We start from the raw sequence: 12,938 nt of genomic DNA, 5'->3' as shown, positions 1-12,938 counted from the left end.
GACAGAGTTTGTGAAATTGACATGGTGATATAGTTGGAAGCTATACGTTATAGAAGAAAATTACAAAAACTTGAACAGTAGGCTATGCAAACTTACTCCACAACTAATGCAACCTAAATCCATGTTGCTAACAGTTCAACAAAGTTCTTCATCGAGGAACTGTTTGCAACATGGATTTAGATACTATTTCCAGATTTTGACCAGCAAATGAGATGGAAAAGATGAGCTTCCTCCATCATCTTCGCTTCTTATATAGTATCATGACATGGGGCCCATAATGTCATATTGTCATAAGTGTTCAAGTTTAATATGAAGTATAGTATCGCATACTAGGTCAATCAGTGTTGGTGAACCGTATTTAGCAACCGCAGCAAAAGTTTGTCAAAGCGGTGTGTCTGACGTCACACTCCCATAATGCACGCGCTCTGAAACTCCAGCGCTGCACTGGAAAACCCAGGCCCTGAAAATAATAAAATAGTTTTACAAAATATCTCAGAGAAAAGGAACAAGAACCGATTCCCGAAAGTTTTAAAGGTACGTTTATGCCAATTTCTAACAGAAAAGTCCCAAATATAAGTCTGCCAGCCTGATAGTAAAAATCGACTCATGCCGAGCAACTTCGTGACATGAACTTGCTGAATTTCTTTTGCAGTTTTCAAATAGTAGTGAAATATGTCTATTTCTGTTAATTACTTAATTACTATCTGTAATAATGAAAAGCATAACTGTTCCGCTGGCGCTCACCAAATGTTCAGAATACAAAAGTGTTAAAAAAGTTTTTTTAAATGTTCGTCCTTATCTTCGCACTACGTGCCACCATTACGTTTTTCGATCATGAATTACATTAGCTAGTCCCGTTTATCGAGTTTTCTGTTTACTCTATATTCTAATTGACTAGCGTTGCGTGATTTAGATAGTCGTTTAAAAAACACATTTCTGAAACACATCATTAAAGATCATATACAGGTTGAGCAGCTCGAGTTGATGATTAACCATATGTTCGTTGTATTTAGACACTTGATTGGTTTTCAAGTGTTACTAACATACCTTGTTTTACATTGTGTTGAGATCAGAGACGGTTTTGTAGTTAGAATTTTCTAATATAGAAAACCTTGGCTCATCATGCCACCCAATTTCCACAAGAGGGCACTATGACTAGAATATTGATCTGCAGCACTTGCACAATTATAACCATCGTTGTACTAAATCCTGAACTTCAACTTATTGCGACAGTTTTCCTTTTTTCACCTGTGTAATTGCAAAATCCGAGGAACTCCATTACATTACAATTTCAAAGTAATTACTGAATTACTATGTAATTACACTGTTACTACCAATGACATATGTCTATGGTTATTACACAGGTATAGGTATGGGGTGTGTCAGGCACCAGCGTGACTGTGGGTAATTTCATCACACAACAACTATAGGCTGATCTGTGCTTATTTGTGCTTATATATAGGGCTGTAATCATGAAGAACTGCCACTCACATTCAACCCCTTCTCTGGCTGGTGTGGCTGGATGAGACCGGGAGAAGAACCACACAACTTACCCAAGAATTACCCTCTGGAGAGACACACACACACACACATACAACTCACACAAGCTCAGGTAGGTTCATACACATCCAGTCCGAGCTTTAACGGCTGAGTGTTTGACTCCTCTCCCTTCATCGCTCAGGCCCTATTGGGTTGCTATGGCAGCTGCTGCTGCAGAACCACCCCATCTGATAGAAGCTTGTACTGGAAAGGGAGACAGGCGGACAGACCGTCGCCTGGAGAGAGTACGAAACACTCCACTAACAGCATTCAGCAGCACTCAACACCCCACTCTCCATTAAGGGTGGAGCCAAGGTTGTCAAGTTTGAAGGTCCTCTCTTAAAATACCCCATGAGTCTACTCAGGCTTATGCTCCGTTGCCCTCTGCAGAAGACCCAGCACTGTTCCCTCTGCTAGAAGATGTTCCAACAGAAGGAGCACCTGAAAAGCCACCTGCAGGCCCATGACGCCAACAGGCAGGTGTTCCAATGCCAGGAGTGTGGCAAACAGTACAGCACTCAGCTGGGTTACCGGCGCCACCTTCTGGCCACTCACACCCCCACCTCCCTCTCTGGTGAGCTCCATTTCCAGGAGGGAGAGCCCACCCTGCTGGAGCAGCTAGGGAGCCACACCGACAGGCCTCAGCCACTGGGGGGTGCCACCGACGCCATCAGGGAGAGGAAGTATTCGTGCGAGCGTTGCGACCGACGCTTCTACACCCGCAAGGATGTACGGCGCCACGCTGTGGTGCACACGGGCCGCCGGGACTTCCTGTGCCCGCGCTGTGCCCAGCGCTTTGGCCGCAGGGACCATCTGACACGCCACCTGAAGAAGAGCCACGTCCAGGAGGCCACACCCACCACCCCCACAGCCACACCTGCCCCCACCACACCTGGCCCCGTAAAGGAGGAGCAGAGTCCTGTGTCATGTGGCATGGGGCCCCCCTCAAAGGAGCCCATAGAGACCTTCCCCATGGACATGTACAGCAGCTACCCCCTGCAGACCATGTCCAATCCAGGCATGGGCCACCACCACCATTCCCTCATGCAGGTTTCCCTGTCCACGGCCATGGGGGTGGGCCGCCACATGCCGGACCCCGCTTCCCACCCCCACCACCACCTTCCCCAGCCCCAGCAGCAACAGCAGCCTTATGGCCACATGCCCAGGTACCAGCATGGATCTACCTCATACTCCCACCCTGACACGGAGAGCTTTCTCATGGACCTGCAGAGTGGGCTGCCCCCACACCTGACCGCAGCCTCCTCCTCTTCCTCCTCCTCTCCTCAGAGGGAGGTGCTCTCAGAAGCCCAGGGTGGGCCAGGGGACCCCCACATTCTGTCCAGGAGCCCCGCTCTCTCCTCGGCCGAGTTGTCATGCGCTGCTAACATGGACCTGGGTCCTCTCCTGGGCTTCCTGCCGTTCGGCTTGCCTCCCTACAGTGCTCATATGAGTATGGGAGGTCTGGTGATTGGCTACCCCTCTAGCTCCACTTCCACTGAGCCGCCCTCCTCCTCCAGTCCCCTGCCTTCTCAGGCCCCAGGAGGCCTTACCTTCCTGCAGCCTCCACAACCGCACGCACCCCAGGGTCCCGGAACCCACAACCACAACAACAACCAGCTACCTCAGGGGTTCAGCAACCCTGGAATGAGCACTTCCACCTCCCTACCTCGCTACTACCAGGCCTTTCAACAGTGAGCAGCCTGATACCATGTGACCCACGTGATCTAACACCAAGCCAAGGGACACTTCAAATAGTCACGAATAAAGCCTCCAATAGAATATGAGTGTTTAGAACAGGGATGGGCAAGTGGAATTTTGTTGTCCCCTTTCTTAACAGCGGAGAGGGGGGGGGGGTTTACAGTTAACACGTTTAGCAATGGGGCAGAGTGAAGATTTAGCAATTTTATAACAAATTTAATTCATTTCTACAAATTTGTGCATTGATGCATTGGTGCATTGATCCGCAGGTCAGTTGCCCATCCCTGGTCTAAAATGACCAGAATACACAAGTGATACATACACTATATATACAAAAGTATGTGGACACCCTTCAAATCAGTGTATTGGGCTATTTGCGCCACACCTGTTGCAGACAGGTGTATAGAATCGAGCACACAGCCATACATTCTCCATAGACGAACATTGGCAATAGAATGGCCTTACTGAAGAGCTCTGACTTTCAACGTGGCACCGTCATTGGATTCCACCTTTTCAACAAGTCAGTTTGTCAAATTTCTGCCCTGCTAGAGCTGCCCCAGTCAACTGTTCCAGACAGCAGGTGTCCACATACTTTTCGTTGTGTGGTGTATATGATTTCAATGTGCTTGCATTAAAATAAAAAAAATAAAAAACACATACATTTTCAGTCTTTAAAAACGATGGTCATTAAGCTTTCGGTGGCAATAATTTCCATTATGACGTTGAACACAATGAACCACCTCATCAGTATTACCTCATCCGATTAAAATAAACTTGAGCAGAAGGAGAATAGGGGGAGTGTCTTTTAGCAACCCAAATGTTGTTTTACTGAAACCTGTTAGAAATAGGCCAAGTGGTTGCACTTTGGAAAGATCGCGTCAGGTCTATACAATGTGGACATAAGTGCTACATGACACCTGCCACTCATCTTGATTATTTTTTTTCAACAATGTGATTTACTTTGATGACAATTGTTATGCTAGATATATAACATCAGTTTGCATAATATTGTACTTTTGTGTCATCATGTAACGCTTATTTATACAAAAACTAGACACGTTTAATTTTTAAGTTACTTTAAAGAAGTTTCCTCTACCCAGTACCCCATTCCACTTATTTGGTCTGTTCCAGACAGTTTTAGCACACTGGTTCAAGTAATCAAGGGCTTGATTATTATTATAAACTGGGTGGTTTGAGCCCTAAATGCTGATTGGCTGAAATCCGTGGTATATCAGACCGTATTCCACGGGTATGACACATTTATTTACTGTTTTAATTACATCGGTAACCAGTTTATAATAGCATTAAGGCACCTCAGGGGTTTGTGGTAAATGGCCGATATACCATAGCTAATGGCTGTATCCAAGCACTCCTTATTGAGTCGTGTATAAGATCAGCCTTGAACCGTGGTATATTGGCCATATACCACACCTCCCCGGGCCTTATTGTTTAAGTTGACGTTTTAAATCAGCTGTGCGTGTTCTGGTATAGACCAAATAAGTGGAATTGCAGGGGGTACTCGAGAGGTTTGGCAAACACCTCTTTAGAGAGTTTTACTGAAATGGGTTTCATATTACTGCATATCATTGACTGTATCCTGTATTCAGTGAAATGTCGCACCGATGTCTTAAAAAATGCTACTGTTGTGCCTCTTGGATGCCTACTTTCGACTGTGTTAAAGCACTTATGACATTATGAAAGGAGAGAATTGATGTCTTAAAAAATGTTTTGTTCCTTTTACCTCAACAACATCCTAGATGAACAGCTAAACAGAATTGTGTCCTGTGGGGTTAGGGTAGGTCTATATCTTTCCAATTGACTTTGGCTCTGAGTTGTGCCATTAGATCTAAAGTGAAAATGTAGGTTTTATGAATCTAGTTGCATTTTGTTGTTGTTGATACAACATACAGTGATATTAATTGACCCGTATTCTTTCTACCTCTATACTATTATAGTATATGTTTTTTTTTTCTGCCATATTCTGTCACCGGTGTAATCTAAAAATATAACAAGAAGTGTAACAAGCAGTACGGAAAATGTTGTATAACATCTCCTTGAACATTGTCTCTTTTACCAGTTCTCATGTATTATATCCTATCCTGATATGTAGATCTCTGTTCCACACCCATGTTTATTTTATACTTGTTTGCCGCATTCCAGACTGACTACATTGCAGATGCCTGCCAGATCTCACAACACCTGGATAGGTGTTTTAAGATATCTGCCAACCACATCATATGATATAGCAATCGGATGCCCGGCTGTACAGTCGATGACGTAACATGCCACCATTGGTTGATGCAATGCACCTGTCTGCAATGTAGTCGGCCCGGAACGTGACCGTTGACTACCTCAGAAAAGAGCAACTTGTTACTTCATATTATTGTGTAGAGTTTATTTTTTGTCAGTTCAACGAACGCACACTTTAGTACTAGATTTGTTTTGAGGTTAGCTCAGCATATTGACGGAAGGATGTTAGCACAATAATTAAGTTCCCATTATATTATGTTAAATGGTGATTTTGTTGTATTGAATTGCGGTGTTGCCTGCAGTAAAATGAGCTACTATTTAGGCAAACATCCCCGTTAGCTTTTAGGACTACCCTCTTGCTGTTAGTACCATCACCCTGTAGAAGAAGTTACAAAATAAGAATTGCTCTTATCATATTATCTTTGAAGCATTTTCTTATTGTCAGAATGTGAACATTAAAGTACCACATAGATTGATTGATTTTTCACTATCGAACACATTTATCCATAGGTGTAATGTCATTTGTTTTGGCATGAATTTGCTTCCATACATTTCCACACGAAAAGGTACAAATATTAAAGAACATTTATGTACATTTTACGAGTCAAATGATGTAGCGTAGCCACTATTTAATCACACACCAGTTTATTTTACACAGACAGACCAAGATGAGGATCTTCTGACTGATTGTGAGGGAAGTCTTTACAGGAATGCAGTCCAACGGAAGAGGTCAGAAGCACATTTACAACATACAGTGAGCAAGGCAGGAAGCTTCGTTGCATCTCATCAACTGGTAGACCCGAATCAATTTACATGAAGTTGATTGCAGTGCAAAGATGATAAAACTGCTGTAATGTAAACAATATATCTTCTAACCACAAAATGAACCAGAGTACCATGTGTGGTGTAGGAAATCTGTTGAACTGATGATCTTCCATAGTCTCTTCGCCAGGTATTTCTTCAGTAGGACCTGGGACTTCAGTACTATATTGCTGCCCTTAGCCTTCTCTGCAATGTTGTTGCGCCACGGGCGTCTTAGACACTGTGCAGCACTTATTCGTCCTCTGGCCAAACAGGGAAACGGGTAGAAGTATTACAATTAAACTGTAATAATCACATACTTTTGTTAATGTAGTGTATATTAGACTCGCAGCATATAAGTGATGACCCCTAAGGTCCACATCTGTGGGGAAGGACACAAAGTCAAAGTTGACCACCTCTGGAGCCAGAAATTCAGGGGTTCTAAAATTGACTCAGAGCCTATCCGTGACCTGTATCTGATTCCCAGGAAGAAAGAACATTCATTTTCAAGGTTACCTTTGAGAGAGCTACTCACAATAAAGCCCCCAACACACACACAGCTGTGGAGAAAGGAGGGATTACCTTCTGACCAGCCCAAAGTCGATAATCTTCACCTGATGGCCAGTGTGATTCACACAAAGGATATTCTCCGGTTGTAAACATTGGAGTGGATAAAAGAACCATTGATTACTTTTCATGACACCGACACATGCATGAGTGCCTCTTTGATTCATGGTGAGTGACCACGCAGTGCTTCAAGTGGTGATTAAAATGTGTCTTGTCATTTGTGACAGTTGGTGGTGGGCCTTAAAATCTGGTTTGAGACGATGCATATCGAGTCCACCATACTCACTTTCAGGTCGAGGTGGAGGACGTACAACTGATGCATGTAGCTGACCCTTTCACAGATCCGCTTGGCAAACACCATGGCATCCACCTCGGTCAGCAGTGCACTCTCATCCACGATCCTTTCAAACAGCTCTCCACCCTCAACACTGCCACACACAGACAGCACGCTGACCAACTCCGCTGCTCCTTTCCCCTTTCCATTGTGTTCTTTTATTTGATGGATGTAATGCACTTTGTTTCGTCATGTATCCATATTTGGGATGATTCTGTCTACTGTATGTACAGTGGGGCAAAAAAGTATTTAGTCAGCCACCAATTGTGCAAGTTCTCCCACTTAAAAAGATGAGAGAGGCCTGTAATTTTCATCATAGGTACACTTCAACTATGACAGACAAAATTAGGAGAAAAAAATTCCAGAAAATCACATTGTAGGATGTTTTATGAATTTATTTGCAAATTATGTGGGAGAACTTGCACAATTGGTGGCTGACTAAATACTTTTTTGCCCCACTGTATGTCTCTGAGTGTCTGTATTTTGTACTTTAGTGGAGATCAGTAAAGTATATTAATGAATTGTTAATTTATTGATCCCTGTTAAATTATATGTAGAATGTTGGGAAGCACTACAGTATAATGGAGTGACAAGGAATATCAGAATGGAATATGAAGGAAGAGTAGCAACTTACTATTCCAGAATTAACACCAGCTGGTGCTTGGCCTCAAAGACCTCGTAGAGCTGGAGGATGTTGGGATGACTCAGCTGGTTCATCGTTATTCACCTTTTTTCACAGGCAAATGTCAACATACAAATATGTACCTGTAAAAAATAAATATATATATGTTTATACACTGCTCAAAAAAACAAAGGGAACACTTAAACAACACAATGTAACTCCAAGTCAATCACACTTCTGTGAAATCAAACTGTCCACTTAGGAAGCAACACTGATTGACAATACATTTCACATGCTGTTGTGCAAATGGAATAGACAACAGGTGGAAATTATAGACAATTAGCAAGACACCCCCAATAAAGGAGTGGTTCTGCAGGTGGTGACCACAGACCACTTCTCAGTTCCTATGCTTCCTGGCTGATGTTTTTGTCACTTTTGAATGCTGGCGGTGCTTTCACTCTAGTGGTAGCATGAGACGGAGTCTACAACCCACACAAGTGGCTCAGGTAGTGCAGCTCATCCAGGATGGCACATCAATGCGAGCTGTGGCAAGAAGGTTTGCTGTGTCTGTCAGCGTAGTGTCCAGAGCATGGAGGCACTACCAGGAGACAGATGTGGAGGAGGCCGTAGGAGGGCAACAACCCAGCAGCAGGACCGCTACCTCCGCCTTTGTGCAAGGAGGAGCAGGAGGAGCACTGCCAGAGCCCTGCAAAATGACCTCCAGCAGGCCACAAATGTGCATGTGTCTGCTCAAATGGTCAGAAACAGACTCCATGAGGGTGGTATGAGGGCCCAACGTCCACAGGTGGGGGTTGTGCTTACAGCCCAACACCATGCAGGATGTTTGGCATTTGCCAGAGAACACCCAGATTGGCAAATTCGCCACTGGCGCCCTGTGCTCTTCACAGATGAAAGCAGGTTCACACTGAGCACATGTGACAGTCGTGACAGTCTGGAGACGCCGTGGAGAACGTTCTGCTGCCTGCAACATCCTCCAGCATGACCGGTTTGGCGGTGGGTCAGTCATGGTGTGGGGTGGCATTTCTTTGGGGGGCTCCATGTGCTCGCCAAAGGTAGCCTGACTGCCATTAGGTACCGAGATGAGATCCTCAGACCCCTTGTGAGACCATATGCTGGTGCGGTTGGCCCTGGGTTCCTCCTAATGCAAGACAATGCTAGACCTCATGTGGCTGGAGTGTGTCAGCAGTTCCTGCAAGAGGAAGGCATTGATGCTATGGACTGGCCCGCCCATTCCCCAGACCTGAATCCAATTGAGCACATCTGGGACATCATGTCTCGCTCCACCCACCAACAGACTGCACCACAGACTGTCCAGGAGTTGGCGGATGCTTTAGTCCAGGTCTGGGAGGAGATCCCTCAGGAGACCATCCGCCACCTCATCAGGAGCATGCCCAGGCGTTGTAGGGAGGTCATACAGGTCATACAGGCACGTGGAGGCCACACACACTACTGAGCCTCATTTTGACTTGTTTTAAGGACATTACATCAAAGTTGGATCAGCCTGTAGTGTGTTTTTCCACTTTAATTTTGAGTGTGACTCCAAATCCAGACCTTCATGGGTTGATAAATTTGATTTCCAATGATCATTTTTGTGTGATTTTGTTGTCAGCACATTCAACTATGTAAAGAAAAAAGTATTTAATAAGAATATTTCATTCATTTAGATCTAGGATGTGTTATTTTAGTGTTCCCTTTATTTTTTTGAGCAATATATATATATGTATATGTATTTATATATATATATATATATGTGTATATATATATACATATATATATGTGTATATATATATGTATATGTATTTATATATATATATATATATGTGTATATATATATACATATATATATATGTGTATATATATATATATATATATGTATATATATATATATATATATATGTGTATATATATATATATATATGTATTTATATATATATATATGTGTATATGTATTTATATATATATACATATATATATATGTATATGTATTTATATATATATATATATATATATATATATATATGTATTTATATCATGTTGACATTTATCAACATGGTAAAAGTACATTTAACCATTTACACAATGAGGAAACCGACTCAAGTTAACTTAGCAGTGACAAGTGAGGTCCTGTCTGGCAGAGATGCTGTCCTAGGTAGTGGCTCAATGGGTGGGGCTTGGGAATTTCCCTGGCAGGTGTGGGGGCCCCTTTGCTCCAGACCTCAGTTACAAGACAAAACAGAATACTCTTCAATGGAAGTTGGACTCATTTCCTACAAGCCTCTCATTTTCACAATAGCATGAGCATTGTTGTAACATCAACATTGAGAGAGCAAAATCATTGTAATTTATATCCACTTCACAGCTATTCATCTTTCAAATGCTGTTTGAAACTTTAATTCAGATGAATCACATGGTGTTGGTTGAGACATTGAAATACAACCTTTTTGACCTGTAGTGAGCTCAGTCAAACTAAGTCTGTGAATAATGATACAATACTTCCATGTGTCATTGAACTTGTTACCTTTCGTCAGGCCCTCTAAAGTCCTCTGCATTTTACTCATCCTCTCCAAGTTGGTAGGCCTGATCACCGACAACGACGAGACAGCCTATAGGGAGGAGGTCAGAGACCTGGCCGGGTGGTGCCAGAATAACAACCTATCACTCAACGTTACCAAGACTAAGGAGATGATTGTGGACTACAGGAAAAGGAGCACCGAGCACGCCCCCATTCTCATCGACGGGGCTGTAGTGGAGCTGGTTGTGAGCTTCAAGTTCCTTGGTGTTCACATCAACAACAAACTAGAATGGTCCAAACACACCAAGACAGTCGTGAAGAGGGCATGACAAAGCCTATTCCCCAACAGGAAACTAAAAGGACTTGGCATGGGTCCGGAGATCCTCGAAAGGTTCTACAGCTGCAACATAGAGAGTATCCTGACCGGTTGCATCACTGCCTGGTATGGCAATTGCTTGGCCTCCGACCGCAAGGCACTTCAGAGGGTAGTGCGTACGGCCCAGTACAGCAATGGGGCAAAGCTGCCTGCCATCCAGGACCTCAACACCAGGCGGTGACAGAGGAAGGCCCTAAAAATTGTCAAAGACCCCAGCCACCCCAGTCATAGACTGTTCTCTCTACTACCGCTTGGCAAGCGGTACCGGAGTGCCAAGTCTAGGACAAAAAAGTTTCTCAACAGTTTTTACCCCCAAGCCATAAGACTCTTGAACAGGTAACCAAATGGTTACCCGGACTATTTGGATTGTGTGCCCCCCCACCCCTCTTTTACACTGGTGCTACTCTCTGTTTCTCATATATGCATAGTCACTTTAACTCTACATTCATGTACATACTACCTCAATTGGCCCGACCAACCAGTGCTCCCGCACATTGGCTAACCGGGCTATCTGCATTGTGTCCCACCAGCCGGCAACCCCTCTTTTTACGCTACTGCTACTCTCTGTTCATCATATATGCCTAGTCACTTTAACCATACCTACATGTACATACTACCTCAATAAGCCTGACTAACCAGTGTCTGTTTACAGCCTTGCTACTGTTATTTTCAAATGTATTTTTACTCTTGTTTTATTTCTTTACTTACCTACACACACACACACGCACACACATACCTTTTTTTCGCACTATTGGTTAGAGCCTGTAAGTAAGCATTTCACTGTAAGGTCTACTACACCTGTTGTATTCGGAGCACGTGACAAATAAACTTTGATGTTCTCTAGCAACCTGGAATGGGCCAAAAGCTGTCTCTCTGTCGCCTCTCGCTGGCCACTGTGCAGACTGCAGGTGGGGCAGATGGAGCAGGCACTTATTCCTCTGGAGAGCTCATCCAAGTGATCTACTTTGGTCTCTAGGGCAGGTAGGTCTGTAGGAAGTGAGACTGCTGGCAGACAATGCCCTGAACCCATTATGGACGAACAGTGGCACTCAACAGGCCTCTGCAAAACCAGCCTTTAGACTAGAAGCAGAGAGGCAAGAGTCACAGATTTGAGGCTATCATCACAGTTATCCTCAGGAAATGGAAGTGATCGTTACAAATGCTACAAATTGTTACTAGTTACATATGCTACAAAGGTCAGCAGAGTTGGTTACAGCTCCCTCAACAAATACAAAGGTTGGCACTCTTCAAATTCTACCTACCTCTTAGATCAATGAAAACAGTAGAAGACAGAGTAGGAAGAATAAAGTAAGATCAGGTACACGATGAGCAGAAAGACCAGTACTGGTTAGTCACAGTGGGGTTGGTCTCATCCAGAGAGGAGAAAGCCGCAGTGAGCTGGTTCTCTGTTATCTCTTCCAGCTACAGCCTTATGATCCAGAAATAGGCAAGCAAGGGTCAAGTGTGCCAAGGGTTGCGAAACAGTAGCAGATAACCAAGGTATGCATGATAGGCCAGACAGACATCAAGAGCAGGACATAGATGCAGTTTATCTGATGGAGAGCATGTGCACACAAAAACAATCCAGTATTTGTGCACAGAAGACAGTGATCCAGATGTCTGGGTCTTGGCTAATTGTCTCAGTTTGGACCAGTCTTCTAGTAAAGACTTTTCCAGACTCCTAAATAGCATACCTATTGGTGTTGTAGCCTCTCACTAAACTATCAGATAATGTTCCGCCAAAATACTCTTCCTGTTTCAGATACTCTTTCCAATTTGTTTCATTTTGGAATTCAGATATACAGGTTACTGCCAAAATAATGTAAACACAAGGATACAAAGTACACCGCTCAAAAAAATAAAGGGAACACTTAAACAACACAATGTAACTCCAAGTCAATCACACTTCTGTGAAATCAAACTGTCCACTTAGGAAGCAACACTGATTGACAATACATTGCACATGCTGTTGTGCAAATGGAATAGACAACAGGTGGAAATTATAGGCAATTAGCAAGACACCCCCAATAAAGGAGTGGTTCTGCAGGTGGTGACCACAGACCACTTCTCAGTTCCTATGCTTCCTGGCTGATGTTTTGGTCACTTTTGAATGCTGGCGGTGCTTTCACTCTAGTGGTAGCATGAGACGGAGTCTACAACCCACACAAGTGGCTCAGGTAGTGCAGCTCATCCAGGATGGCACATCAATGCGAGCTGT

The 12,938-nt window shown here is 43.7% G+C and overlaps 2 protein-coding genes across 3 annotated transcripts; one reads left to right on the top strand and one right to left on the bottom strand.

Moving 5' to 3' along the window:
• Positions 1-400: 400 nt before the first annotated feature.
• Positions 401-5,963, top strand: LOC110532134 (zinc finger protein PLAGL2). The gene is made up of 2 exons (XM_021615762.2): positions 401-534; positions 1,463-5,963. The coding sequence occupies exon 2, from the start codon at positions 1,960-1,962 to the stop codon at positions 3,232-3,234; it is 1,275 nt and encodes a 424-aa protein (XP_021471437.2). The 5' UTR covers positions 401-534; positions 1,463-1,959; the 3' UTR covers positions 3,235-5,963.
• Positions 5,964-6,027: 64 nt separating this feature from the next.
• On the bottom strand, positions 6,028-7,954 carry LOC110532135 (myosin light chain kinase family member 4-like). Of its 2 annotated transcripts, XR_002474810.2 has the most exons (3): positions 7,824-7,954; positions 6,871-7,283; positions 6,028-6,551 (listed from the first exon to the last, which is right to left on the bottom strand). XR_002474810.2 is itself a non-coding variant. In XM_036988050.1 (2 exons), exons 1-2 carry the CDS (start codon positions 7,904-7,906, stop codon positions 7,070-7,072), a joined length of 297 nt encoding a protein of 98 aa, XP_036843945.1. In that variant the 5' UTR covers positions 7,907-7,954; the 3' UTR covers positions 6,769-7,069. The 2 variants fall into 2 exon arrangements, 1 of the variants encoding a protein (XP_036843945.1); XM_036988050.1 differs by lacking the exon at positions 6,028-6,551 and having other exon boundaries at positions 6,769-7,283.
• Positions 7,955-12,938: the final 4,984 nt, after the last annotated feature.

Source organism: Oncorhynchus mykiss, chromosome 9, assembly GCF_013265735.2.
Source record: "Oncorhynchus mykiss isolate Arlee chromosome 9, USDA_OmykA_1.1, whole genome shotgun sequence".
Classification (NCBI taxonomy): domain Eukaryota; kingdom Metazoa; phylum Chordata; class Actinopteri; order Salmoniformes; family Salmonidae; genus Oncorhynchus; species Oncorhynchus mykiss.
This window is presented reverse-complemented; position numbering and strand designations above follow the sequence as displayed.